We start from the raw sequence: 27,652 nt of genomic DNA on the forward strand, positions 1-27,652 counted from the left end.
GAAACCCCAACAAGCAGGCCCCTTCATGTTACAGATGGCGCCCACGTGGATAACTGCACCCACAGAAAGCCTGAGAAAGCTTGGGAGAGAATAAAGCACGTTATCTTGGTAGCAGCAATTTCTCGGGTCTGCTCTGCTCATTAGAGGAAAGTGCTCTCATTTAAGAGAGGCTTCCTGACTCAGCTTTAGCTGCAAAACCTTGCAGCTCTTTTAAGAGGTCCTGCCACGATTCGAGACCAGCCTGGTCTACAAGAGCTAGTTCCAGGACAGGCTTTAAAGCCACAGAGAAACCCTGTCTTGAAAAACCAAAAAAAAAAAAAAAAAAGAGAGAGGTCCTGCCACGAAACACTTTAACGGTGTTGATGAAAAGCTTTTCGGTTTTCAGCCATAGCAAGAAAAAAGCTGTGCTGTTTTAAAATGCCGTCCTGCCAGGGCAAACTCTGACTCTTTCAGGCAGGCGATCCGACTGCAGAGCGTTTGAGTATGGTTTCTGAGTGCAATGCTGCAGCTTGCTTGCTGGCAGGGACCTTGAAACGCCACAGAGTTGTGGCAATAAAAATGGCTCCAGCAAGTACCTCTGCCTTGAGGCTGGGAAGCTAAGGAACGGGCTGGATCTAGCCATCAAAGCCACGGCTTAAAGACTCATGTGGTCAGGAAAAGAGAGGTATACAGTAAAGAGAGATTCAAAGACGAAAAAAATCTAAATGGTTTATAGTGTGTTAAAAATATATGTAGGCTAAAGGTTAAAGTTCTCAAAAAAAAAAAAAGTAGTTGGGTGTGGTGGTACACACCTTAAATTCCAATACCTGAGAGGCAGAGGTAGATTGACCTCTATGACTTCAAGGGGCAGAGGTAGACTGACCTCTGTGGCTTCAAGGTGTGGTAGTACACATCTTTAATCCCAATGCCTGGGAGGCAGAGGCAGATGTGTCTCTGTGAGTTCAAGGACAGCCTGGTCTACAGAGTTATACCAGGACAAAGATATATAGAGAACCTGTCTCAAAAAGTAAAAGTAAAAGAGAGGTTAAAATAAAGCCTCATAAAGATGGAAAATGCACAGAGAATCTTGATACTGTATGCTATTATGGTCTCTTTGAATTGTTTGAATGCTGAGGAAGGAGCAACAGCTGCTAAAAGATATTTGCTTATAAATGCTGCTAAATTAATCCAAGATATGTATTTGAAAAATACCTTGACTTCAAAATTGAAGTCAAGAGCAGAGAGGTGGCTCAGCGGCTAAGCGTGCCGCCTGCGTCCAGAGGTCCTGAGTTCGATTCCCTGCTGTAACAGAGTGGCTTTCGGCCGTCTGTCCCGAGTCCCTGCGCCCTCTTGTGGCGTTCGTGAGGAAAAAAATTTGAAATCAAAAGGTATGTTACTTTGGAGAAGAGATTTTGCTTTTGTTTCCACAGGAAATAAGACACTATGGATTCATTTGGAGTTAAGAAAAATCCAGTTTGATCAAGGAAGAGGCCTGGATGTCTAAGTTCTACATCCAAAATGGATTCAAGACTGCTGCCTGGGATGATCAAGACTCATAGGATACTCCAGTCGGGACTTGATTATAACTCTAAATTTTCTTTAGGTCGTCATAAGATTATCAGCGCCCCAACCAGCAGGAAGTAGCCTGGAATACTATGTCCATATTCCCCAAAATGGACTATGGGTATTTTTTTTAAGAGGGAAGTGGTGTGGGAGAATTGTTTGTATTCTGTCAATCATGTTTTAAATAAACGCTGATTGGCCAGACAGGAAGTATAGGCGGTTAAATCAGACAGTATTTAAAGCAAATAAAAACAAAACAAACATCAGGGTCTCGCTGTGCTCCCACTGGCCTCAGGAGAATTAGTCTTGAATTCATTAAGGGAACGAGTCCTCACGTTGCAGTGTTAGCAAAGAGTAGTACCCTTGTGCTCTTTTCAAAAAAAAAAAAAAAAAAAAAAAAAAAAAAACCAAAAACAAACAAAAACCCCCTACAAGCCTACCAGACCAGCAAGGCCAAATGATGTAGGTATGTATTTTCTGTAGAATAAATCCAACTTCCTATATTCTGAATATCTTAAAAGTCATGCTTTTCCAAGGTTAGTCTTAACTTTGGCCTCTTGGCTACAGTTTTGTATTTCAAGTAATTACTACTGAGCCTTAGCCCACAATAACATTAAATTTTTTTACTATAAATGTATGGTTTTTCCCCCCCTTGAGACAGGATCTCTCTACATAACCCTGGCTGTCCTGGAACCCACTCTGAAGGCGAGGCTGGCCTCGAACTCAGAGATCTATCTGCCTCTGCCTTGAAGTGCTGGGATTAAAGGTCTGAGCCCCCATGTTCAGCAAATGTATGCTTTAAAATAAGGGGACCCAAGGGCACAGAAATTATAGCATTTTTTATAGGAATTTCAGGAAATATGTAACACATTCAGGCTATGACAAAATGCAAAATCCTTGTCTTAACACCTTCCTTTATTTTGGAATACAGGGACCTACATGATGCTTACCTATTCTGATAGCTGTAGTAGGCTGCATCACGAGGAATTGTGCACAGTTGCTTCCCATAACAGCACAGAGTCTGTGGGGAAAACTCATACTGCAAAAACAAAGAAAAAAATACTAAACATATCAAACTTACCATCCCCAAGTATCTAGCATGCTATGGAGTCACACCTAACTAGTAAGTTACTAACTGGAAAATGAGGTGATATTCTACCAATGTTCAGGCTGTTTCAGGACATTTGTGACTTAATATGACAGAATTGGCATATCTCTGGTTTCAGATATTACAGATACAATGGCCAAAGGACACTGAGAGAGATCTGCCAGTGAGTACTTCTCACTCTGACAATGATATCACACGAAGAAGGCAACTGTTAGGAAGACTGCAATATACCCTAGAGCTCCCAAGCACATGTTTATGGTCAGAACCTTAGTGTAACACCATCTTGGTTGGATTAACCAGAAAATTTCTTTTCCAGAAATACTATACCTTTCGTCCACAGCAATATCCGAGAGACTGCATAACAGGGTCGATTTCTTGCTCAAAGACCTCTGCAAGTTTACTGCAAAATTTATACACCCGGGATGTCTTACGATTATATAGCCACGCATTGTTGAACATAAGCCAGACATCATCCACATACTGCCAGGGTTCTTGGTACTGCCCTGTAATCCAGCTTCCGTTTGATGGTAGAAGGTCCATAGGATTTTTCACAATATCAAAATAATCCTAAAAAATAAAGTCAACCTCATGAGTGAATCCCCCAAAGTTTAACAATAAAAAATACCAGACATCCTATTCCCAAGAGTAAGAAATGAAGTGAAAAGATAACCGCAAATATTTCTCTGATTTGACTTGCTAATATGGTGACTGATAATGTGCGCATGTGACTAAATTACTGCAAAGGCAAAGCTAAAGCAAACAATAAAGGGATTGTTAGAACACAATTTTAATGAAAATGAGGGTTTTAATTTACTGAATAAAAATGGTAAACAAATGCATCAGAAAATGCATACTTCTACAGAAACAATGCAATCTAATGATTAACACAAACACTAATTTTGAAAGAGCACATTAACTTTCCAAGTCTCCAAAGGATATCAAATAGGGATTGATTTGTATATCATAGTTGGCACTTTTATTCTTTAAGTCAATCCTTTTAGACGAACTTGTACACAAAGCCTCTAATATAAAAGGGCTCTGTGCTAAAGCAAGTGGGCTTCAGGCACAGCAAATGCTTCTGACCCATCAATAACAGCTGACAGATTTTTATATGAAGGGGAAAATCCTCAAAGCAAGGATATTTTACTAAATTTTAAGAGATGAAGCAATAGATACTCAATGCTCTAACCCATCCTTCATATTAACTTACTGGGATTCCTAAGAGCTGGGGATCTACAGGCTGCCGAAAAGGTAAAGACTCTGGGTCCTGTCTGTAGAGTGCTTCTAGAGTTGGCATAAGTGCCTGGCGGAGCTCCTCAGGTTTAAAGACTAGAGAGAAAAACATTGGGAAGATAAATCACATAATGGCACTCAGATACATCCATCATCACATTCAAACTACAAGCCTAGTGGCTTCTACTTCCCATCCACAATTCTTTCTGAGCAATCTGACATTTTATTCATCACTGGAGGAATTCTTGAACTAGAGGCCTAAGTTGGGTTTTCTGAAGATAGTGAAGTGCGGCCTTTAAATCTGACACTCAGACCATGAGACAAAATAGAGCATGAAGGAGTTTGTTTCAACAAAAATTCCCAATCTTCAAATATTGCTGCAACAGAAAACGAAGTTAATTTCTAATTCTGCTTCCCTGACCAAGCTAGGCAATAAATAAAGCCATTTCATTGCAGGGACCTTTTGCGAATTCTCTGGTGATGCTCTTCTATGTTTGGCTCAGTTAAATTCAACTCACTTGAAATACACCTTTCTCTACTGCACCCTCACACACAAATGTAAATAATAACTAAACTACAGAAATAGTAGGTCTCTGAAAGTGTTTCTTTAACATCTGCCAGTGCCTACTGCTCTCCCCTCTTAGCCATCACACCCCACCCATTCTGTTGTTACCATTGTCCTCTAATGCCAATGCTCAGGAGGGCAAGGCAAAGGACTGCTTTGAGTTCCAGGCCAGTGTGGGCTATGGGAGCGAGATCCTATCTCAAAGTAAGCCAGTCAGAAAGCCAAAAATAAACAATTAAAAATACATGAATAAACCTGGGCGGTGGTGGTGCACACCTTTAATCCCAGCAATCAGGAGGCAGAGGTAGACAGATCTCTGTGAGTTTGAGATCAGCCTGAGCTAGTTCCTGGGCAGGCTTCAAAGCTACAGAGAAATCTGTCCTTGAAAACCAAATAAGTAAACAAACAAATAGGTTCCCAAATACCTTCAAGATAGGACAGTCATTAGAAGATAGAACACACCCTACTCTAGTCCTCAGGGAGTATGTTAGTATGTTATAAACCTTGGCATTTCCTCCACAAAGAAAACTGAACAGAAAAATGTATGTTGAAGCAGTTCTGGTGTTGTGAGTGATCCAAACTTTATGGATTTTTTGTTTGTTTTGTATTTTTCTGGCTGTGGTGTCGAATGTCTTTAATCCCAGCACTTGGGAGATAAAAGAAAACTGATCTCTGTGAGTTCAGGACAGATTGGTCTACACAATGAGTTCCAAGCCAGGCCATACCAGCCAAGAATACATAGTGAGATAAAAGTTTCAGTTGGGTCATGGTATATATATGTTGTCATTTCTGACTGAGGATTCTAACTTGTCAAATTCCGGGATTTTATCTGATCATTTTTTCACACGAAAGGTTAAAGGTTAACAGAGAAGTTCAACTTAACATCCTCAGTTTAGGCATGTAAACACATGCCCCAAGGTTCTCCATAATTTATCCTTATCAGGGCAGGGACCCTCGGTATCCTGAGTTATCTTGTGACAGACAGGGCCTCTTTTGCAGGACACCTGGCTGCTCTTGTCCTTATACTACTGGCTCAAGGTCTAGATGAACAGAGAAGACTCATTATAACATCTCCAGCACCTAGTAACATAAAGGTCCACTCAAGACATGCTCCAGTAACCTTGTAAATAATGAATATTCTTTCTTTCTGTTAACTTCATTCTTCTTTTATAAAACAGTTACAAAGGAGCACCTGGTTTTTTTGTTTTTTTTTTTTTTTTTTTTTTTTTGCAGATGTGAGGTGGGAGTGAGGTAATGTGCTTTTGTGGTTTATTTATTTATTATGTATACAATATTCTGTCTGTGTGTATGCCTGTAGGCCAGAAGAGGGCACCAGACCCCATTACAGATAGTTGTGAGCCACCATGTGGTTGCTGGAAATTGAACTCAGGACCTTTGGAAGAGCAGGCAGTGCTCTTAACCTCTGAGCCATCTCTCAGCCCTGCTTTTGTGTTTATATCTTCTGAGACAGGGACTTAGTATGTATAGGCTAGAAGTTTACTACATAGCCCAGGCTGGTTTTGAACTCATTATTCTACTGACCCAGTCTCCCAAGTGCTAGGATTATAGGCTTATGCTACCATGCCTAACTCTATCCAGTATCCTAGAGTAATGTGGTTATCCTAGTTTCATGTGTATATAGCAGTGGTGGTGTGTGCACACACGTGCAGAATGTGGGAGTCCCAAAGCTGACACTCTTTCTTCTTTGTTCTTCACCTTATTCATCAAGTCAAGGTCCTGACGCAAACTCAGAACTTGTAGGAATAGCTAATCTAACTAGCTAGCTAGCTTGTTCCAAGGACCCCTTGTCTCTTCTACTTCCTAAGTACTAGAATAACGAGCAAGTCAATAATATACCTACCTGTCCCTTAAGTGGGATCTGTGAGTGTTAAACTCTAGTCCCCATGCTTGCTGCTTGTATATCAAATACTGCTAAGCAACCTCCTCAGCCCCTTAAATAATTCTTTATTAGAAAACATCTAACCAAAAGCTTTTTCGTTCCAATAGATAAGAGATTGATATTATTAAAATTCCTACTTTCCATGAGTCAGGGTCTCAAAATGGCCTTTAACCTTTTATAATGACCAGGAAAAGTATATTTTATGACAAATTAAAATTAAATGAAATTAAAGTTTGAGTGTCAAAAAATAAAGCTTTTATGGGCATATAACCATTTTCACTTATTTGCATATCATCTGCTGCTGCCTTTGAGGCAGTCAGATTTAACAGAGACCTTATGAGTATAAAGCCTGAAATACTACCTAGCTTGTCAAAAAAAAGGCCTGCTAATAAAATACGTGGGTCTTGACAGGACAAGCTCTATTTCCTGCATTTGGGAGACAGAGGTGGCATGGCATCCTGAGCTACACAGAGAGACCTTTTCTAAAAAGTTTTTTTTTTTAGATGGTTATTTATTTAGGGGCAGATTCACAAATCAGAATCTTCTGCTAGAACGGAGACCAGAAACCGGATCCTGCAGCTGGATAAGAGGCAGGACGCATGCTCTACATCAGGATAAAAAGTATACAAGGCCACACCGCAGAGGGTGGGTAACTACTGGCTGTAAGACTTCCTATAACACCTCCCTTTTTGTTTAATTGAGTTCTAAGCCTAATACAAAATTATATTCAATAATAACAAATATATTCAATAATTATCCTATTCTAACTAGTTTAAGTCTTTTTTTCTTTTTTAAATTATATAATTTTTTTTACAAATTTTCACCTCCTCCCCTTATCTAAAAAGTTTGCTCATGCTGGGTGTGGCAGTGCTGTGGAACAATGGTTTGTACCCTGTCAATTGTATTTTAATAAAATGCTGATTGTCCAGTAGCCAGGCAGGAAGTATAGGCAGGATAACCAGACAGGAAGTAGAGGCGGGTCAATGAGAACAGAATTCTGGAAAGAAGGAAGTCCTAGTCTGCAGTCTTGACCTAGCCTCAGAGGAAGAGATGTGACTGCCTCGCCAAATAAGGTGCTGAGCCACGTGTCAAACATAGACAAGAATGGACTACTATAATTGTTAGTAAGAAGTCTGAGCCACTAGGCCAATCAGTTTAAAACTAATGTAGACTTCTTTGTGATTTCTTTGGGACCTTAATGACTGTGGGAACCGGGCAGGACAGAAAACCTCAGTCAACATGGCAGCACAAGCCTTTAACCCCAGTACTCAGAAGGCAGAGATAAGTGAATCTCTGTAAGTCTGCTAGTATTACATAGGGAGACCCCATCTCAAAAGAAAAAAAAAAAAATTGCTCACAGGCTACTGAGATAGCTTACTAGGTAAAGCCACTTGCTGCCAAGCCTGACAACCTGAACTCAATCTGTGGGATGGACCTGTATGATGCAAAGAATCAACTCCTACAAGTTATGCTCTGACTTCCACTCTTACCTGCATGTGTCATGTGTAGGCACCCTCATGCCCTCAAAAAAAAAAAAAAGAGGCAATTTTAGGGGCCAAAGAGGAAGCTTAGTGGTTAAGAGCACTTGCTGCTCTCTTTCTGGGGACTGGAGTTTAGTTCCCATCACCCATGTTGAGTAGCTCACAACCACCTGTAACTTCAGCTCCAGGGGATCCTTCCATCTACTAGATACTGTAGACATCCACAGATATACAGGCTTAAAGAAAAGGTCTGCTCACTCTCACTCTTCTCCCCAGTGGTAAGTGTCTAAATGTGTGTCACTCTGTTTAATTCATCAATTAAAGCCTATGCTAAATAAAGTATTTTCAAATTCCTATCTTTACCATGCTTGTGTAATATGACTCCATAAGGAAAGTGAGTAATTATATCAGAATCAAGTTCCCTGTAACTAATTAGCTGGTGTGGCACAGAATATGTTATTACACTTTGTAAGCATCATAAACTTCGTTCAGTAAGAATGGTAAACTATACACAATTCTCAAGTGTGTGGTTTATAACCCCCATGCAGTCCAATACGTAGTTCTGAAGATTCAACAAAGTAGTTTTACATAAGCTGAACAACTCAGTTTACCAATCAGTGAAGAACGTCCTAGCACTGTCCTAGGTCTCTCTGGGGTCTCCGAGATCCAAATGACCCCCAACACAGAAACACACTATGTTAGTAGTGGCACTGAGGAGGCAATGAATGGGAGGTTCTTCCAGTTTTTGTGGCCACACTACTCTGAGGAAAAAGAATGCCAGCCAACATAGTACATCCTTGATGAGGTAGTAGCATCAATGCTCTTGATAAATCTCATCTTCCCACATGTGCTGCCACTCTGTAATACAACAGGAGGTCATGCTGTGGAGCAGCAGCCTTGGGAACCAGCAGCAGGGTTAGCACAGGGGCTGAGAGCAGGAACTGCTTCTCTCCCCTGAAGACAGAGAACTTACAAGGGTGACAAATACAAAGCTATTACTCAGCCAGGCGGTGGTGGCGCACGCCTTTAATCCCAGCACATGGGGAGCAGAGGCAGGCGATCTCTGTGAGTTCGAGGCCAGCCTGGTCTACAGAGCTAGTTCCAGGACAGGCTCCAAAGCTAGAGAGAAACCCTGTCTTGAAAAACAAAACAAAACAAACAAAAAACAAAAACAAAGCTGTTACTCAGTTCTTGTCTGTGGCAAAGTTTTGTCCCCAAAAAAATCAACTAAGTGAGTCAGTTACTTCAAGGACAAATGACAGTATTTGTGGCCAATGGTAAAATCTGGCCTTCATCAAAAATGTTTTGGAAAACTTTTGCCACATGAGCTTGCTATTTCTCAAAGTTTTTAGGATTTGTTTTATGAAACTGACGGTGATACTAGAAACTGTGAGTCTTTGGAGAAGGGGCTGGTACAGCATCAAGTATGTCAGCACTGAGAAAATGCTCCTAACTCAATGACCTAGTACCTTGCAGTTGACCAAAGGATGACATTAAGTCACCCTCAAGAGTCTCTGCTTGTTGAATTTTGAAGTATCTGTCAGAGCAGAGTACTCCTAGTTACCTGAAAGAGCCATGAAGAACTCCTCACCCAGTTCAAACAATATCATCCCAACAGAGTGTAGGGCAGATCTCAATAGTCCAACTCAGTCACCGTAACACTCTTTAAAACATTGCAGGATCACAAAATAATGTCATTTTCTTACAATTTTTGTAAAAATGTGTTTTTTGAGGTTAGCGATATCACAGGTAGCGATATCCCATTCTTGGGATGGGAGTGGGGTAAATGTTACCATTAACAGACATTAATTAATTTAAATGAATTAAGTATTTTTATTTTCCTCAGTTTTACTTCTTAAAAGGATAAGCAATGACAAGACAGTCCAAATAATCAAAAACCCACTATATAAGGAATTCCCTTTCCCATGTGGAGCTTTACTGCCTCAGTCGCCTACATTCTCTGCAGTTTCTCAACTTGCAAGGTGAAGCAAGGGTCACTTGACAATCTTCCAGCATCCTGCTATTTCTTACCGTGGACACATCTTCAGTGGAGTACACTCAATTTCTACTTGCCCTGAGCTAGCTTCATACATCTGGAGCTTTATATTCCCATGCCAGGCCAAGTCACAGCAGCTAGACAGCCCCTACTCCTCTCCATCAGCACAAATCTCTAATTTGTACAGATATGTGCTGAAAGCACAACATGCTAACAGTAATCATTTGCCTCAAATGAGAGCATTTTTGTCCAACAGCTCTTTATACCTGCCTCTGCAGAGCCTACACCCCTTAGCCTGTTCAACAATCCAGATGCATTTTAACTCTGCCTCTAGTCTACAACATCTCATCTCGGAAGACAGCCATAGCCTGTTACTGTTATTTTTCTCTACATATGTGTGAGGGTGGGAGTGGGGGGGGGGCGTATGCAGTACTTGAGTGTGTACAGGCGTGTATACCTCTGCATGCCTTCATGAAGGCCAGGAGGACAACTGGAGTCCTGCCTTATTCCTTTAAGAAGACTCTTACTAAACCTGGAGTTGCCGGGCAGTGGTGGCACACGCCTTTAATCCCAGCACTTGGGAGGTAGAGGCAGGCGGATCTCTGTGAGTATGAGGTCAGTATGGTCTACAGCTCCACGACAGGCTCCAAAGATACAGAGAAACCCTGTCTCGAAAAACCAAAACCAAAACCAGAACCAACCAACCAACCAACCAACCAACCAACCAAACAAACAAAAACAATAACAAAAACCCACTCCCACCCTCACACATATGTAGAGAAAAATAACAGTAACAGGCTATGGCTGTCTTCCGAGATGAGATGTTGTAGACTAGAGGCAGAGTTAAAATGCATCTGGATTGTTGAACAGGCTAAGGGGTGTAGGCTCTGCAGAGGCAGGTATAAAGAGCTGTTGGACAAAAATGCTCTCATTTGAGGCAAATGATTACTGTTAGCATGTTGTGCTTTCAGCACATATCTGTGCAAATTAGAGATTTGTGCTGATGGAGAGGAGTAGGGGCTGTCTAGCTGCTGTGACTTGGCCTGGCATGGGAATATAAAGCTCCAGATGTATGAGGCTAGCTCAGGGCAAGTAGATATGCTGGAGATATGCTAGTGGTTGGCAAGTCCCAGCTTCTCATGTCTCTGCCTCCCACAGTGCACACATGTAGAGTCACACCCAGCATTTTATAGGATTGCTAGGATCCCAACTCTGGTCCTCATGTTTGCCCAGCAAACTCCCTTACATACTGAATTTCTCCAGTCCCTGTTGTCTCCATTCTCAGAAGTAAAACTTAGAGAATGACAGGCAAAGAACATAAAAGGAAATTTGTAATCATTTTCTCGCTACAGCTTTCAATCTTTGGTGTGGAAGCACAGCATAGTCTTAAGTTACAGAAAATGTGACCTACTTTTTTTGCGTGGCTGGGAAGGGGATGTCGACTGTGAGGCTGTGCCATTAGCACTGTTCTCTTCTTCCTCTTTAGCTTCTACTTTTACTTCGGGTTTCTTTTCTTCTACTTCCATTGGTTCTGATTTCTGCTCTGTTGTGTCTGTTTCTTCTTTTACTTGGGAAGATCCTTGTAAGTCTTCTTCCATCATCTTGAGAAAAATAGAGCCACAGAAGATAGGTAACTGTCAGACCCCGTAATCTAGTCTATTTCTACTCTTAAGTCTCTTTGCATACACGGGTTTGCTAAGAGTCCTTTTGGTTAAAGGTACACACACCATTCTTTTTTTTTCTTGTTAGGGAAAGGAACAAAATACCCCATGTCCACTGAATCACTTCATACAGCACTGATACAATCATAGTTCTAATTAATATTTTTTCAATATAAAAGTAATCTTATAGCCAGGCAATGGTGGCGCACACCTTTAATCCCAGCACTCAGGAGGCAGAGGCAGGCAGACCTCTATGGGTTCAAGACCAGCCTGGTGTACAAAACGAGTTTCAGGACAATCAGGACCTCACAGAGAAACCCTGTCTCCAAATACCAAACAAACAAACAAACAAATGGTATGTTTATATGCTCAGTGAAATACTGATACATCTAATTGGGAAGTAAAAGTATCTTGGAAAACTGGAACAAGGATCAAGAGTGTGGTATGAGGCTTGGACTAATTGTGAAACCTTTGTCCCATCTGAGGGACACATCCCACATCAGGTGGGACACTGGCTGCCATAAAGAAATATGAGTGTACTGATGAAAGAATTGTTCATCTTTTGAGGAAAATCAAGTATCTAAAAGTTTTATTTGCAATTTCCTGATTTTTAAAATACTGAGTAGTTCAAACAAAACCAGAAATTCAGAGGCTGGATTCAGTTCTTGGCTCCCAGATTTCAATTTCTTCCATAAGTTAGTAAACAAATATATCACCCCTTCTACAGAACTAGAAATGAATGAAGAACATCATCAAAAAGACTTCTAGAAAATGCCAACATCTAAAATGAATATCCAAACATCATGGTAGGTCCTGAGGATATATAGGTAAAGCTACCACACACAAACCATGTATTTCCACCTGGGGAACAACATGTACCTCAGACCGAGGTTCCCCCTTGGATTCACCAGGATCAGGCTCAGCATCATCGGTCTGAACTTCTGTCTTTATTTCCTGCAAGGGAACTTCAGGTCCTGGCTGCTGGGAACTGGTTTCAGCACTGGTCACAGAGGAGGGAGTGGGGACCCTATTATCAATGCTGGCTGCTGCCTGAGAAAGCTGCAAAGATAATAATCATTCATCGCTGTAAAGCAGACCACATCGATGCCTTCAGCTCCTGCCCTTTCAACCCCAGCTTTCTGTTTAGTATTTCTCTGTACAACCTAAGCACCTAGTAGGAGCGCTAAAGAACAGAAGCTCTTGGAAGGCACTCTAGAGGAAGTCACTGCCAGAAGCATGATTTACTTCTTACCAAAAATGAAAAGCCAGGAAAACGGTTTTCTAAATTCTAACATAAAATTATTTTCTCTTGGTTTTCTACTGGACTATTTGACCATTATTTCCCTTCATTAGCATTCAGGCTCATGATAAACACTTAAGTAGTTATGAGGAGATTAAGAAATAACGGCCTATGTGAAGCAGAATATCCAATGAGCCTGCGTTAACACAGGACAATGACGGTGGTGGAGTAAACAAACATTCCATGGCCATGTAACAGACTTTATCCAATAAAGTACTACATAAACTAATAAAGGAGATAGAAAGAAATCTCTTTAGAGGGCATAGGATGCAGTCAGGGGCAGAGTGCTTGCCTCACGCCCTGGTCTGAAACAAAATGCAGTGTCAGAGAAAGTATATGTCCTTATGGAGCAAGAAAAATAATAATGTCATCTTTGGAGTTATCATTTGATTAATTCTGTCATTCTACAAATATTCTGAATATCCCAGAATAGAATTAACATAAATCTGAGAGGAGGGGAATCTATAGACTAGACAAAAGAAAACGATACTAAGATTTCTGTATTTCTAGAAAAGCACTTGGCTAGGCACTAGCCAGTAGTCCTGGGATGACGCAGGGAACATCTCCCATCCTTCCAAAGCCACCTACAGAAAAGAATGGGCTGTTTAGAGCCATAGAAGGTACAAGCCCTCACATTGTTGTTTCAATATGAGTAAGAAAAGTCTTCTATTCTGAAAGAAGGCTGATGAGTCAGGTTAGAGAACCTGCAGTTTGGAGCTTGGCATGTTTACCAAACCCATGAAACTAAGCACAAACACTATTAAAACCTAGATGATATTAATCTAGAACAAAAAACAGGGAAAATAATTGTTGTACATACAGTTCAATTTCTGTCTTTACTGTGATATACCAATGACTATTAATTTCTGTAAAGTACTTCAGCCAAAGGTAATACTAAGCCAGGCCTTCCTTTAGGGCCAATAGTAAGAACAAAGCACAATTTATTACAGTTCCATCAAGAACACACACACTTTTTAACATCAGAGCAAAATGCCACAGCCAGCATCCTGATAGGGTATTCTTTCTTTTGCTTCTATTATTATTATTATTATTATTATTATTGACAGGTCTACTTTGTGACTCTGGCTAGTTTCATGCTCAGAATTGCCTGCCTGCCTCTGCCTCTCGAGTGCCTGAGAGAACATTGTTATGGCAAAGTATCCTCTTAAGAGTTTGGCTTGATAATGACAGACTGAAAGAGGCTCACCGGTGTGCCAGGAGGCTGAGTGTGCACGGGTGTTGGCTGCTGCTGTGATGACTGAGGGGTAGCAGCAGATGGGGGCTGCACTGGGGTTTGAGGCTGTGGAGTCACCTGGGCCTGGACTGCTGCCTGGACTGTAGGAGTACTCTGTGTTTGGGCAGCACTGGGTACTGAGCCAGGAGTTGGAGTAGGAGTCTGCCCAGATGACACAGGAGTGGATGGCTGAGTGGGAGCTGCTGGCTGAGGAGGTGTCATCCCAGGTGGTGTAGGATGTTGGAGAGAGGGCATGCCAGCAGCTGTGGAAGCAGGAGGTGGAGTTGGGTGCAAAGGTGACTGTGTCACTGGTGGGCAGGGCAGCTGGCTGGCCTGGGGAGCCAACATGTTTAGAGGGTTAGGAAGAGCACCACCAGGCACCTGGCCCTAAAAGAAACAGAGAGAGTGTATGTTAAAAGTACGTTACCCAATTGAAAACATCAGAGACTTGAAAAAGAAAATTTAATCACAGTTCTTAATTAGTTCTGTTAGTTTAATGGGCTGTTTCACTTGTACAAATTCACAGACTAAACATTTATTAGCATACACCGTACCATGTAATAAAGTTCACACTCAACTGCTTCTCATACTTTGAGCTGTACAACTACAATATCTAGCTACAATATTCATGGATTAGACAGGTGATTACTTAGCTTACTGACTTCATGTTTTGTCACATCTATTTGTAACTTGGACCACAGAAAAAAGTGGTTTTTTTTCTTTTGAGGGGAGCTGAAACACTGGATCATGTGAGTGGTTTTCAACTGCGGAGACACTAGAGAATTGTTGACCTTTCAAAAAAAATGAATCAACATCACATAGAAGTTTGGCCTAGGCACCCAGAACAGTTTCACAGGATGGCAACCTCAACCAGCCAAATACTGAAGTGATGCCTATAACTACTTGTACACCATAAAAGCAGACCTAAAGAGTTAAGAACATATTTATGTTTACTATCTGGCTTTTTATAGAAAAGGTCTACTGTTGGTCATTGTGGCATATGGCTGAGAAAGGAAGACTGCAGTCTGGGCTGCATGGGGAAGACTGTGGGAAGAAGGGGAATTGGTTTCCTGACCTCTAGTCTAAAGAAATGATAGAGAAATTAATCATTATGGAGTAAATATAACTCATTCAACATTAGCTCATTGTCTAGAAAGACATGAATCTTATATTTTGGGAAAGATTTGACCTATCTTAAATACTTTGTATGCAGCTGACATTTGATACACAACAATTAACCGAAGTGGGGGAAAGCAGTAAGATGAATGGAAAAGGAGTATCTCAGCTTTAAATGAGTAACTGAAACATGCTCAATGAGGAGAGTGCTATTCCCAATGATTCTGCTAGCCTGACACCCCAACACAGGCAGCACAAAACTAAGTCACTAAGAGGAAATTCACCATTCTTCAAGTACTAGCATTTCTCAGGGTGACATGTTAATCTTAGATCTCTAAAATATACAAAGAGGAACCAAAATCCAAAGATCAAAACATAAAGCATAAGCAAACAAAACAAAACAAAAAACCCAATCATTTTACTTTTTGTGTGAAGTTCACCTAGAGAGAACTGAAAAACTAAAAATTACAGGACAAAGTGGAGAACAGTGAAGAGATATATATTCTAGAACTCTAACTTCCATAAAATAAAATAAGACAGGATCTTGTCACAGAGGCTGGGGCTGTCCAGGTTCCCACACTGAATGTACCTGTGAAACACCTGTCTGGGCTGCTGGCTGCCCCATACTGACACTGTTCACACTCATTGCCCCACTGGATGATGGAAACTGGTTCTGTGGCAGAAATTGATTCTGGGTGGGTGCCTGGGCCATCATGTTGTTGGCGTGGGTGCTCATCATGTTTGGAGGCTGAGGCATCCGGGAAGGAGAAATGGCCATCTATAAGACAAGAATCAGGAGTGCTACAGTAAAGAAGAGGTAGGACAGAGTCTTCAAGATATACAGTGCAATGGAGAACCAAAAGCCTTACAAATCTAGTACATTTTGGTCTTAAGGGCAAGCACTTGCCAAGGACTCCCTCATTCCTAGGTACTTTTCTACACCTTCTTAAGCTATCTCTTGAGTAAGCCAATGTTCAACTGTCTTCTGAATAGCAATCAGTGGCATACTATAATTTAGAATTCTATCATGCCTTTAATTAGTTGAAAGTTGTTTCAGGTCAAGTTCAAGTCAACAGACACTGACAACAGGAGCTGTTGGATGCCTGTTCCACCCTTTACATTAATTCCTACAGTTTTTTTTATTCCAATTAAAAAAATAAGTAATAGTCAAATAATTCTCATTGCAGCAACAGTTTTGTTTGCTTGTTTAAGAGAAATAAAGGAAATAAAACACAGCTCAATTTCAAAGGAATAAGCACCCTAGAATCCTCAGTTAACAATGGGAGATCCCTGCTCAGAGAACATTACACCAAGCAAAAACTGAGAAGAGAAGCACTTACACCTGGAACTGAGGCCATGCTGTTCATCGGAACAGAGTGGTTCATGGGGGAGGCTGCACGAGGTCCCATTGGTGCTTGTGGCAACTGGACATTTCCCAGGGACATTGGGTTAAATGAATTCATCCCTGGAAACAGTTATGATAGTTCATTAATAAAAGCATCCACAAGAAAAGAAATATATTCATCAAGTACACTCTAAGACAGAACACATGGGTAACAGACAATAGAGGAACTCACAAGCAAATCATGTAGACATGATTTGACATGTAGACAGTAGACATGAGGAAAGGTTGGAACAAACAAGAACTAATGTGCACGAAGCACGGAAGAACAAAGCAGACAAGGAGGTCTTGTGAAGGAATGAGGTTGCCCCATCTACACAGGAGATATTTCCTAGGACTACCTAAGTGTACCCTCACTTAACAACCCTAGCAGCAATTTAGTCCAGACTTCACAGCTTCTTGGCTAGGTTGATATTGTTAGAATCTGTGCTAAGACTCAAAATACCACCTCAATACTCCAAGTATCTTCAGTAGGAAGTGCCAAGGGCTACCCTAAGTCTCCATCTGTTTGCAGAAACACACCAATGACAAAGACTTCATTGGGAAGTATCTTCAGATAACAGAGACTAATCTTATTTTCTATAAAATTATGCAAATTGTGGGCTCAAAATAAATCCCAGTATAAGTGGTTATTCTGTCATACACTGTAATCTAACAGAATCCTTCCGCAAGTTTTTGAGATGTCTTGCCTTGCCATTGCCATAGACACAAGAGAATCCCCTTATCCCTGCAGTGACTCTCCAAAACTGCCACCCTCAAATGGCCAAATTCCAACAAGGCCCAAGAGGCCTTATCAGGTGCCTCTCCATGACAATTTTTGTGCAGATACTGAAAAAACAGCTCTGAAAGAAATCTGCATTTGCGTGGGGCGGTGGTGGTGCACACCTTTAATCCCAGCATTTGGGAGGCAGGTAGATCTCTATGAGTTCGAGGCTAGCCTAGTCTACAAGAGCTAGTTCCAGACCAGGCTCTAAAGCCACAGAGAAACCCTGTCTCGAAAAACCAGAGAGAGAGAGAGAGAGAGAGAGAGGAGAGAGAGGAGGAGGAGATGAGGAGAGAGATGAGAGAGTGCGAGAGGAAGAGGAGAGACGAGGAGAGGAGAGAGAGAGAGAGAGAGAAGAGAGAGAGAGAGGAGAGAGAGAGAGAGAGAGAGAGAGAGAGAAGAAAGAAATCTGCATTTGCAGGCACTGATACTGCCAACAGGAAAGGCTGGTAAGTACTGACCCAGAGAATGTCTCGTATCATCTTGTCTGTGGCTCCCTATCTAAATCAATGCCCATGTACCCATAAGCACTTAGCTACACCATTATGGCTCAATTTCTCAACCACTTGACTTCCTCCACTCCTCAAATCCAACCCATCCAAACAAGCTCTTGGCAAGTTTATTCAATGTCTGTTTCAGTATGCAGTAACACGGTCACAACTTCAAATCACCCATCCCTCTCAAACTGCGCTGTATACTGCAATGCCTTTCTTTACCACTTGGATGATGTCCCCAGTTCATTTCACAATCTGAAGCAATACCCTGGCTATTCAGGTCTCAGTATATCAAGAGCTGAAGAGCTTACAAACGCCCTGCAGACCTGATGCCTACTCCAACTTCCCATAGTAATGCGGAACTGAGCCGTGAATAGTCTGGATAGTTATCACTACTCTAGTGAGACATGGAGCTCTGCATTTAGCCTCCTGTGGCTGATAACTTGCCAGCTTCAATGCTGATGGCCTAGAGTAGTACTGTACCTTCTCAGTCCCCATAGGTGCTTGTCACAGATGGGCTCACAGACTCTCCTGCTGAATATCCAGAAAGGCCTTTTCCTTCCTATTATTTCTTTTATTTAATTTCCTAATAAAATCTCTCCTTTGGTGGTGGTGGGGGGTGTTATTGGTCAAAAACCCCATTCTTGACCCCGTTGGAAAACTCTAATTTCCAAATTTTTAAAAACAAGAGACTCACATTCTTATCAGAAAGAAGGAATAAAAAGAGTAAAATAGAATACAAAAGGGAAAATGGGGGGAGGATTTGTCGCCATTGAAAATTAAACTAAAACATGGTTGACAATAAATAGTTAAATACCTTGAGAAACCTGCATGCGATTCACTTGCAGAGGCAAGGGCCCATCTATAAGGGGAAAAATTTTGAATTATTTAAAAAAAAAAAAAAGGAAATATATACTGAAGTTTAAAAAGAACTTGCCAGCACACCCTTTAAAAAGCCTTCTCATGCCAGGCAGTGGTGGCACATGCACTCGGGAGGCAGAGGCAGGTGGATCTCCAAGTTTGAGGTCAGTCTGGTCTACAAAGTTAGTTCCAGGACAGCTAGGGCTACACAGAGCAACCCTGTTTCAAAAAACCAAAAACGAATAAAACAGAGCAAAGCCTTCCCATGATGGAAGCTCAATGTCCTCAAAAAAGCTTCCCAAGTGCAAACTTTTGGAGATCATAACTGTGCACTCTTAGAAATATACCCCAAAGATTAGAGGAAAACTAAGCAAGCAGGCTAAGAACTGGTAAAAGAAATATAGTCCTTACTTGGAGGTCTCACAGACTGGGCTGGTGGGATCACAGGGGGCTGAGCCCCTGGAGTTGGCAAAGCTGGCTGGTTTCCCAAGATGCCTTGCTTATGTAAACGTGACCTCCGTTTTTCTTCTAGTTCTTTTTGTATTTTATAGATTTTCTCTGCTAATAAATGATAGTACTCATCCTAAAAGGAATAATATTCAATGTTAAGGAATCAAAAAATCTAAGAACCACTCATTTGTTTTGTATATCCTAACAAAATGAACTCTTCATTCACTCGTTCATTTATTCACACATTCACGTTGCTGCTGGGAATCAAACTCAGGGCCTTGGTGTACTAAGCAGGTACTACACCCGTAAGTACATTTTAAGTGCATTAACAAAGGCCTGGCACATCTGATAAACCAAAGAATAACTTTCCCCTCTAAATTCCTAGTGATGCCAGCATAACCCTTAATTTCCTCTTTATTGAACTAGTGACTTTATTGGACACATCAAAGTGAAGGTGCTAAATACTGTTATTTATTTTTTCTGCACAACTGAAGCTTTCTCTTGGGTATCCACTGACATTAGCAATAACTTACTACAAGAATTCTAAAGAATACCCACTGTGAAATACACACTTTATTTTATGCATCCTCTGTCCTCCTAAGAGACTGCAGGGATCTCATCCTTACTGGGACATGTCCAAAGGTCCTCAAGATAAGGAGTCTCCTAGAGCACACAGATTCTCCTAATTCTGGATAACTAACTAGACAAATACCACTTCCTACCTACAGGCTCAACAACTGTTTCACAACTTACCCTACTGTTAGCAGACTCATACATGTCTCCCTCCACTTTCTTAGCATAGGCGACCAGGTTCTCCATGCGGCGATCCTTCAGAGCTGCAGGGTCAGGAGTTGGGAAGATGGCTTGGACACTGAAAGGACAATATACACTATCAACCTGCTTTCAAGGTGGTCACAGGAAAACTCTCTTTGCCTTGTGCATGAATATGGGAAACAATATTAACCTTTAATCTATACACCAAACAAAAATATGTGCTTTATTAAGAAAAATATGATTCGAAACCCCTATTTAGCAACTATTCATTATAAGCAGAACAAAATTAGGAAGAATCCAGTTCATTCACTTCACTTCAACTTAGGTAGTTTGAAACATTAACTTTCTGTATGTTAAATGACTATATGGTGATAACATATATACTCACCCTCATCAGTAAACCTCACTCCAAGTCAGTAACCAAACCCAAATTCCCCCAAGTTGTAGGGAACTCTACAGTCTCAGTCATTGAACACACCTGAGCTCAAAACCAAAGAGGATAGGCCTCAGGTCACATCTCTATGCTCTCTGATGCCACTATTCAATGGGGCCAGAGTCAGGGAAATTCAGCCTTCCTAGGTCTCTTAACAGTGGGGATGGCTTTCTGAAACAAGCATGGACCCTCAGCAGCTGTGAGCTATAAACTGGGATTGAACATGCAAATGAAAAACAAAATCAAACATCTATGCACCCACAAAGACTCAACTATACCCTCAGTCACAAAATGTGAATCTGACTGATGAGGGTTACGTACAGTTTATGCACTAGATGGCTCCGCAGGTCCTGAGTCACATGTTCATGCCAGCCTTTTCGAACACCAGTGCTGGAAGGAGGTGCTGCTGTCGGTATCGTGCTGAGGCTTCCAATGTTACCAGAGTTTGAGCCGTCATTCATCAGTGGACTAGAGAGGGAAATAACAACACCTCATCCAGCTACTCAGGTGAATTAATGAAATGCAGTCCATCTTCTTCAACAATATATGACTTAAAAAGCTTAAGAGAAATGTAAAATATATCTACCAGAATTCAAATTGTTTAATTGTTTCTGTTTTACATTTATCATTTTAAAAGAAAGATAGGCCAGAGAGATGGTTCTGCTGTTAAGAGGGCTTGTTTTGCCTTCAGAGGACCAGACTTCAGTTTCCAACACCCACACTGAACAGCTCACAACTGCTAGTCACTCTAGTTCCAGGGAATCCAACACCCTCTTTTGGCCCTTGACAATTCACATTTAATCACCAGGACATGGTGTAAGAAAAGAACCAATTCCTACAAGTTGTCCTGACCCTCACACTGTGCACTGCAACATGAGTGTTCACACATACATGCACATAAATGTAATTCTCTCACTCACACACAATTTTAAAAAATGGTTAAAGAAGCCAAAATCCATTCCCACCGCCTCAATAAGCGATTTCTCTGCCACATACCGAGTTTTATGTAACCCCCACCCATTCTATGCCCACTTATTCTGCAGATACAAGCTATTTGAATCTTCAGTCTTACTTGGTGGCCCCCAAGGAAGTTGGAAGAGCTGATTCTGAGATCAAGTTTGGTGGTTGCTGATCTGTTGTTATTCCTCCTGCTGGGATACTCATTGGGTTGTTTCCTTTAAAGACAAAGAAAAATGAAATCAATGCTGACATTATATACACAATCCCAAGTTCCTATAATGAATAAGCAAGTGACCACATAAAGAACTCATATGAAGGATACCAAGATAAGGCAAAACAGAAACTCAGAAAGCTGTATTTTTCGTTAGTGGTGACTAACTTCAACAAATTCCACCGTCACTGTCAATTCCTTCCTATTTTTACTCTACAGTCTAAATAAAATGTGACTGGTGTTCTCTTTTTAAATGGTTGCTACTTTTTATGTTATGGCTATCCTAGTCAGCAATTGCAACTCCGCTGCTACCAGCAGCAGCTAGGCTGCAAAAGCTGCAACCAGAGGAAATGATATTCCCTCAGGCACCGACTCTTTCAAAGTTACTAAGAGAACTTATCTGAATCTCTGTCCTGATAAAGACCTCAAGATTCAAAGAATCCTGCTTCCCAGAGAGACTGAATGGCAAGCAGTTCACCTAGCTCATACTTTATGTCTCCCAAAAAGTCCTTGTGCTTTTTCTCGCCCCTCCTTATAAACCCTTCTCCACTTGGCTCCTGACTGCAGGCAAATTTTCAAACACATACTTTGTATCACTAAACAAATGTTCCAGAGCATAAACAAAAGTAACACACCTTAAAATAATAATTCTACAACAGGATGGAGGCTGGCTAGTGTCTTAAATGTACTCTGTGGCTGCAGAGAAAATGATCACTACTCATTTGCAGTCTTCCAATTTTTCTTTTTCATTACTGGCACATTCTCAACAACTACACTGACCTGCCTGGCACATACCTGTATGTTGGAGCTATCAGAAAGTAAACTTACAAAATCTAAGTTTAGGGGGAAAACAAAGAAAGGCCAGTTTGTCTATAATCTTCATATTAAAGAAAAAGATGCAACTCAGTGAGATTAATAGAATTCCCAAAGTATACTATCAATAAGGAGGGGGAGTAGATATAATTTGGGTATCAGGGTTTCAACCCATTCTCCCGGCCATTATTAACTGATAATAATTTCGGTGTTTTTCCAAAAAGTAATATGGGTGGTTTTAATTGGTCCATCTCTTAATATCTCTCAGCATTATGGGATATCAAATTTGGGGCCTCATGTACACTAAACAAGTGATTTACTACTGAGCTACATCCCCTATCCCTTATCTTGTCATTTTTTAATGACTCACTAGTGCCACCAATTATAACTTCACTGGTAGCACTACCCACACTGTGAACAACGGCAGTTAAAAGAACAGAGAAAAAAGGTAAAGTGATGGAAGCTGCTGAGTGCCCACTGCTAACTAACTTGATTCTACATGGTCACTTCCAATGATGGGAAGACCACAAACAAAAAGACGTAGCAAAACCATATGCAGCCCTTAAATATGTGGTATACTTAAGAGTCCACACAGGTTAGATTCTCCAATCTAAGCCACAAGGATGACCTTTATAAACTGTCAAGACAAAGTGGTACACACAGAGCAAATCATTATTTCATTTGAAAATATAGTTCTTGCCCTGCAAAAATACACCTCAGTCTTCTCTGGAAGGTCATTAATCCAAAGCAATGAATCTGAAGTCAAAACACAAACTGAAGTTGGCTTAAGTTCTAGCAAATATTATCATCTTTACCCTGATCTGGAGGAAGTTGTTCTTGAATGCTCCTTGACTTACCTAGGGCATTGAGAGTTCTCATCTGCTGGTGGGCTGGAGGTTGTGCTGGCTGCTGGCCAGGAACCTGAGGCTGCAGCTGCGTCTGGGGCTGATTCATGTAGGGGAGTCCTAGAGCAGCATAGGCCCGCTGCATTGAACTGGGGTCTATGGGATTTGGGTTACTTAAAGAAGTGGCATTCTGTTGCCCTGCACCAACAGAACCAATTGTGTTTTGAATTCCACTAGCTGGAGATCCCAGGATGGCTAGAAGAACAAACAGACAGACAAGCAAAAGAGGTAAGTAAAAGGGAGATGCCTACAAATGAACTGTAAATAATGTGAAGCGAACATGTCTTTCAAAGACTAGGAATGTATGGAAAGCTTTAAAGTCAGCAAGAAAAGAAGTAGCGCTGGATTCTTCTATGTTGTCTAGCAGGAGTTAAGGAACAAAAATCTAAAGTAAATCCACCTTTTAAGTGTAAAAGCAACAGAACATAAAAATACTGAAAAGAGATCACTTAGTAAAAAATTAGTATGTATTAAAATCTAGACAGACCTAGAGAGTCAGTTACAAGGAGAGTGTCAAATGTATGACAAAGCTAAATACATCATTCTGTATGGCCCAACAACTACCTCTCAAGTGAAGGAAGGAACCTTTCTAAGCTGTTGCCCCCACTTATCTTTTGGTACTCACCTCTGTAAACTGAGAGGAACAGCAAAGGTGAAACATGGTTGGACAATTTTTATTCAACAAATCTATGAGGTGATCCTCTAAATTACAAAATGACATTTCTCTAAACTCACTCGTATAATGTCAGCATTAGCAATAAGCTTTTCTTAACAAGAGCACCATGCTAGCTGTACTACACTTGATTTACTGACAGATCTGGATAGAATTAAGAGATGGAATGAAGCTTCAAGATTCCAAATGAGCTTTAATTTATCTAGATGCCACCTCAGTATCCCTGCAATCCAGGACCTAGAAGTGCCTCATGTAGCTTTCAGCCACCATGACCCAAGCCCACAAGCAGTATGCAGAGCAGCTGTCTAACCCCAGGAAATAAAAGGAAGAACCATTGTCCACATAAGAAACTCAGACTAGGCTGGGCGGTAGTGGTGCACGCCTTTAATCCCAGCACTCGGGAGGCAGAGGCAGGCGGATCTCTGAGTTCGAGGCCAGCCTGGTCTACAAGAGCTAGTTCCAGGACAGGCTCTAGAAACTACAGGGAAACCTTGTCTCGGAAAAAAAAAAAAAAAAAAGAAACTCAGACTAAAGGACTTCAGATGAAATGGCATAACCTGTAATGCTCACTCACTTTTATGGTCATTTCAAGTCTAACTCATCTACCCACTAACACAATCTACCCATTTGGTGAAGATTATATTTGGCAGAGGTTTTCTGTCACACTATTTATTCTTATCTTTAAGAGGTCCTTTATTTTAAACCTGTACAAAGTTTAGAGTCATGTCAGATGTAAAATGAAAGACATGTTTTATACATTAAGCTTATAAAGTTGACATTATATGATCTTCTGACATATGAAACATTCACAAAGCCTTTCTTTCAATTAGTAATATTCTTACAACTGACATCTATGTAAGTATAATATACAACTGAAATGCTTATCAGTGCAACTTAATTAAACTGAAATGTGTAGAAAGAAAAACATTCCATATTATTAACTTTTCTAACAAGGATAGTCAGATCTCAAACTGATTAGCATTCATTAGAAACAATTAAACACAGCAAACATCTCATCATTATAAATACAAATCCCAAGGTACACCTTGACAACAAGTGTAGGTGAAATAGTCTAGTATCTTTAAAAGTATATTAAATATTTAAGTCCTTGAAACTATAAACATGTACCCATCATATTTTCTCAACTTGTATGGTACTTTTTCAAAGAGCTTTGACACTGAAAAAGAAAATAATCACCCAGTGTTCCCCTGTATGACAAAATTCATAGGCCTCTCCTTCAAGATATTTATTCTCCTTCTCTTTTTCCTTTCCCTATCCTGCTCACCTCTCTCTCCCCACTGTCTTCTCACACACATTACTAAGGTGCTCAACCCCAGCCTGGAACAGTTTACTTCCCTCTCACATTAGACATAAAGACTAGACAGTGAATGAATTATTCCAGGATCTGAAGAAACAGTGTCTATGTGGCCTCCCTTCCTAGGTGAAGGCTGTGTTTTAATGACTTTGCCTTACTATATTCTTTCATCTGCACAACCCAAAATGTCAATATTTGGACAAAATGCCCACCCTAAGATAAATCAGGGCTACATATAGGGTAAACAGTCTCATTCACTAGAGCCTCGCATAGGTGCTATTAACACATGAACTATTTTCTGTTTACATTAAAAACATGTTTCCTAAACAAAAATACTATTTTCATTTTGAAACAAAAATATGCCTAGTAGAAAACAGGCAAACATTTGAAACTTGACTTTTTCAACAATTCTAGAACCAAGAAAAAGGAAACTATGAACAACAGACTTGACACTGACACACACAGCTCAACAAGAGCTTCAAACAATGCTACTGTATGAAAAGCACTAACTCCTAGGGGTGATGGACTAAGATCAGAGTCATATAAAAGTGGCCACCAGTGTTTCATATCCTTCTCTAAATTTCCACAGGGCCCACTGGGTTTGTTTATCGTTAGATATTCATACTTCCAGCATTCACACTACACCCTACTAGGGTTCCTGGAACAGTGGTTAGTACATAATCTATGTACTCTATAAGCTTAGACCTGCTGGGAAAAACAAGAGTGATCTAATAACTATTCAATGCACACCAAAACACAGCTTGAAACTTAGACCAGAGAAAATCTTGTTTATCTCATCTTTCCTAAACATCACTGGAAGCTGGGACTCTGTAAGAATCTACTCTTCACCTACTCCTAACCACAGAGTAGGTGTACTGGGAGGGCTCAGTGCCACAGTACACAGTGCAGGGGATCTACAGCCATCTGCCCCTCTAGGATAAACAATGATGAATAGTGGTGTGGGAGGGTCTTCTGTCTATGTGTTACTTCCACTGGTCAAATAAAGAAACTGCATTGGCCTTTTGATAGGACAGCTGCTTAGTCCACTCTCCAGTGACATACTTCTTCCAAAAAGGCAACACCTAATCCAACAAAGCCACACCTCCTACTCCTTTCAAACGGGCCACTCCCTGAGGACTAAGCATTCAAATATATGAACCTATGGGGTCATTCTTATTTAAACCACCACACCCAGTCAGTTTTATTCACAGACAGGCTATCTGGCGGCCATCTAGGATGCTAATTCATTGTAATTTTGTTGACCCTGGGTTCCATGAGCACTACTTTTCTCTATGAAGTAGTCTAGGCATATTCTGATTATCCCCATAAGGACTACAAAGAGTACTTCATGCCTATACTTGGTCCTTTAAGAGATTATTACCACTTTTAAAAAATATGATAGAGCAGTAAACATGCAAATTTCTAGAAAAAAAATACTTTTCTAAATTAAAAGAATGAAAATGAAGCTCATTATTTACTGAATTAATATCAAATAAGCACAAATTAACTCAAAAATGGTGGGCTTTTTTGTTATTATTTTTCTGAGGGGACAATATATATACTCTTAAGATGACCTAGAATCCATAATCCTCCTATCTCAGCTCATAGATTACTAGAATGCCCAACCACACCAATATTAATGTATATATTTCAGTCTCTAGAACTCAAACTGATAATACTGAAGGGTTCATATTTTTTCTCTAGTTCCTAAACTAGGATCCATATACCATAAACACAATTTTCTTGAGAAGAAAGGAGATTGCTAAAACATTCTCACTGATGACATGAAACAATTCTATACTCAGACATCTACACTCAAAATTGAAAAGTAATTTAAGAAGCAAGAAATGGTTCAGTAGAAAAAGTGTCTCTTGCTCATTCAAATTTGAGGAGCTGAGTTCAGATCTCCAACAGTCACATAAAAAAAATCCAGTTATGGTGTTACTATGTGCCCATAACTGTGATGCTGAAGAGGCAAAAACAGACAGATTCTAGGGACTCACTGGCCAATCAATCTAGTCCAAACCATGAGATCCAGGCTCAGTGAGAGACTACAGAGACTACATCAAAACAAACAAACAAGTCAAGGTAGACAGTGATTACAGGGAGACACCAGATGACCTCTGGTCTCCACAGGCTCATATAAAAGCAAAAGTACCTGCAGACGCACAGACACACAAACACACAATAATTAAAAATTTAAAAAGCTTTTAAGTTTTTACAAAGTGCCCCCCCAAAACACCAAAACCTTGTGCAGAAACCATGTCAAGACTCCCTGTGACTTTTTATCATCAATTCCCACCCCCCAGTAACATCTCATATTATGACTAGCAGAAACACTGTGGTTTACCACTTAAGAAAGCATGCACTGAATCAATTTTCACACTTAGACAGTTATAAGGATGTTAAGTAAAACAAACCACACATTTCTTTCCTTTTCTTCTCCTCTTGCATAAAAACCA

The 27,652-nt window shown here is 40.6% G+C and overlaps 1 protein-coding gene across 1 annotated transcript in view; it reads right to left on the minus strand.

Moving 5' to 3' along the window:
• The window catches only part of LOC119811558 (CREB binding protein), a 134,317-nt gene that overhangs the window by 24,319 nt on the left and 82,346 nt on the right, over nt 1-27,652 (minus strand). The window contains 14 exon segments of the mRNA XM_038325474.1: nt 2,493-2,581; nt 2,978-3,217; nt 3,861-3,979; nt 11,237-11,426; nt 12,366-12,545; nt 13,994-14,407; nt 15,726-15,914; nt 16,477-16,601; nt 18,613-18,657; nt 19,068-19,239; nt 19,860-19,977; nt 20,635-20,781; nt 21,386-21,488; nt 23,155-23,397. Of these exon segments, the coding sequence (XP_038181402.1) occupies nt 2,493-2,581; nt 2,978-3,217; nt 3,861-3,979; nt 11,237-11,426; nt 12,366-12,545; nt 13,994-14,407; nt 15,726-15,914; nt 16,477-16,601; nt 18,613-18,657; nt 19,068-19,239; nt 19,860-19,977; nt 20,635-20,781; nt 21,386-21,488; nt 23,155-23,397 (2,374 nt within the window).

The sequence above is a fragment of the Arvicola amphibius genome, chromosome 4 (assembly GCF_903992535.2).
Source record: "Arvicola amphibius chromosome 4, mArvAmp1.2, whole genome shotgun sequence".
NCBI classification, from domain to species: domain Eukaryota; kingdom Metazoa; phylum Chordata; class Mammalia; order Rodentia; family Cricetidae; genus Arvicola; species Arvicola amphibius.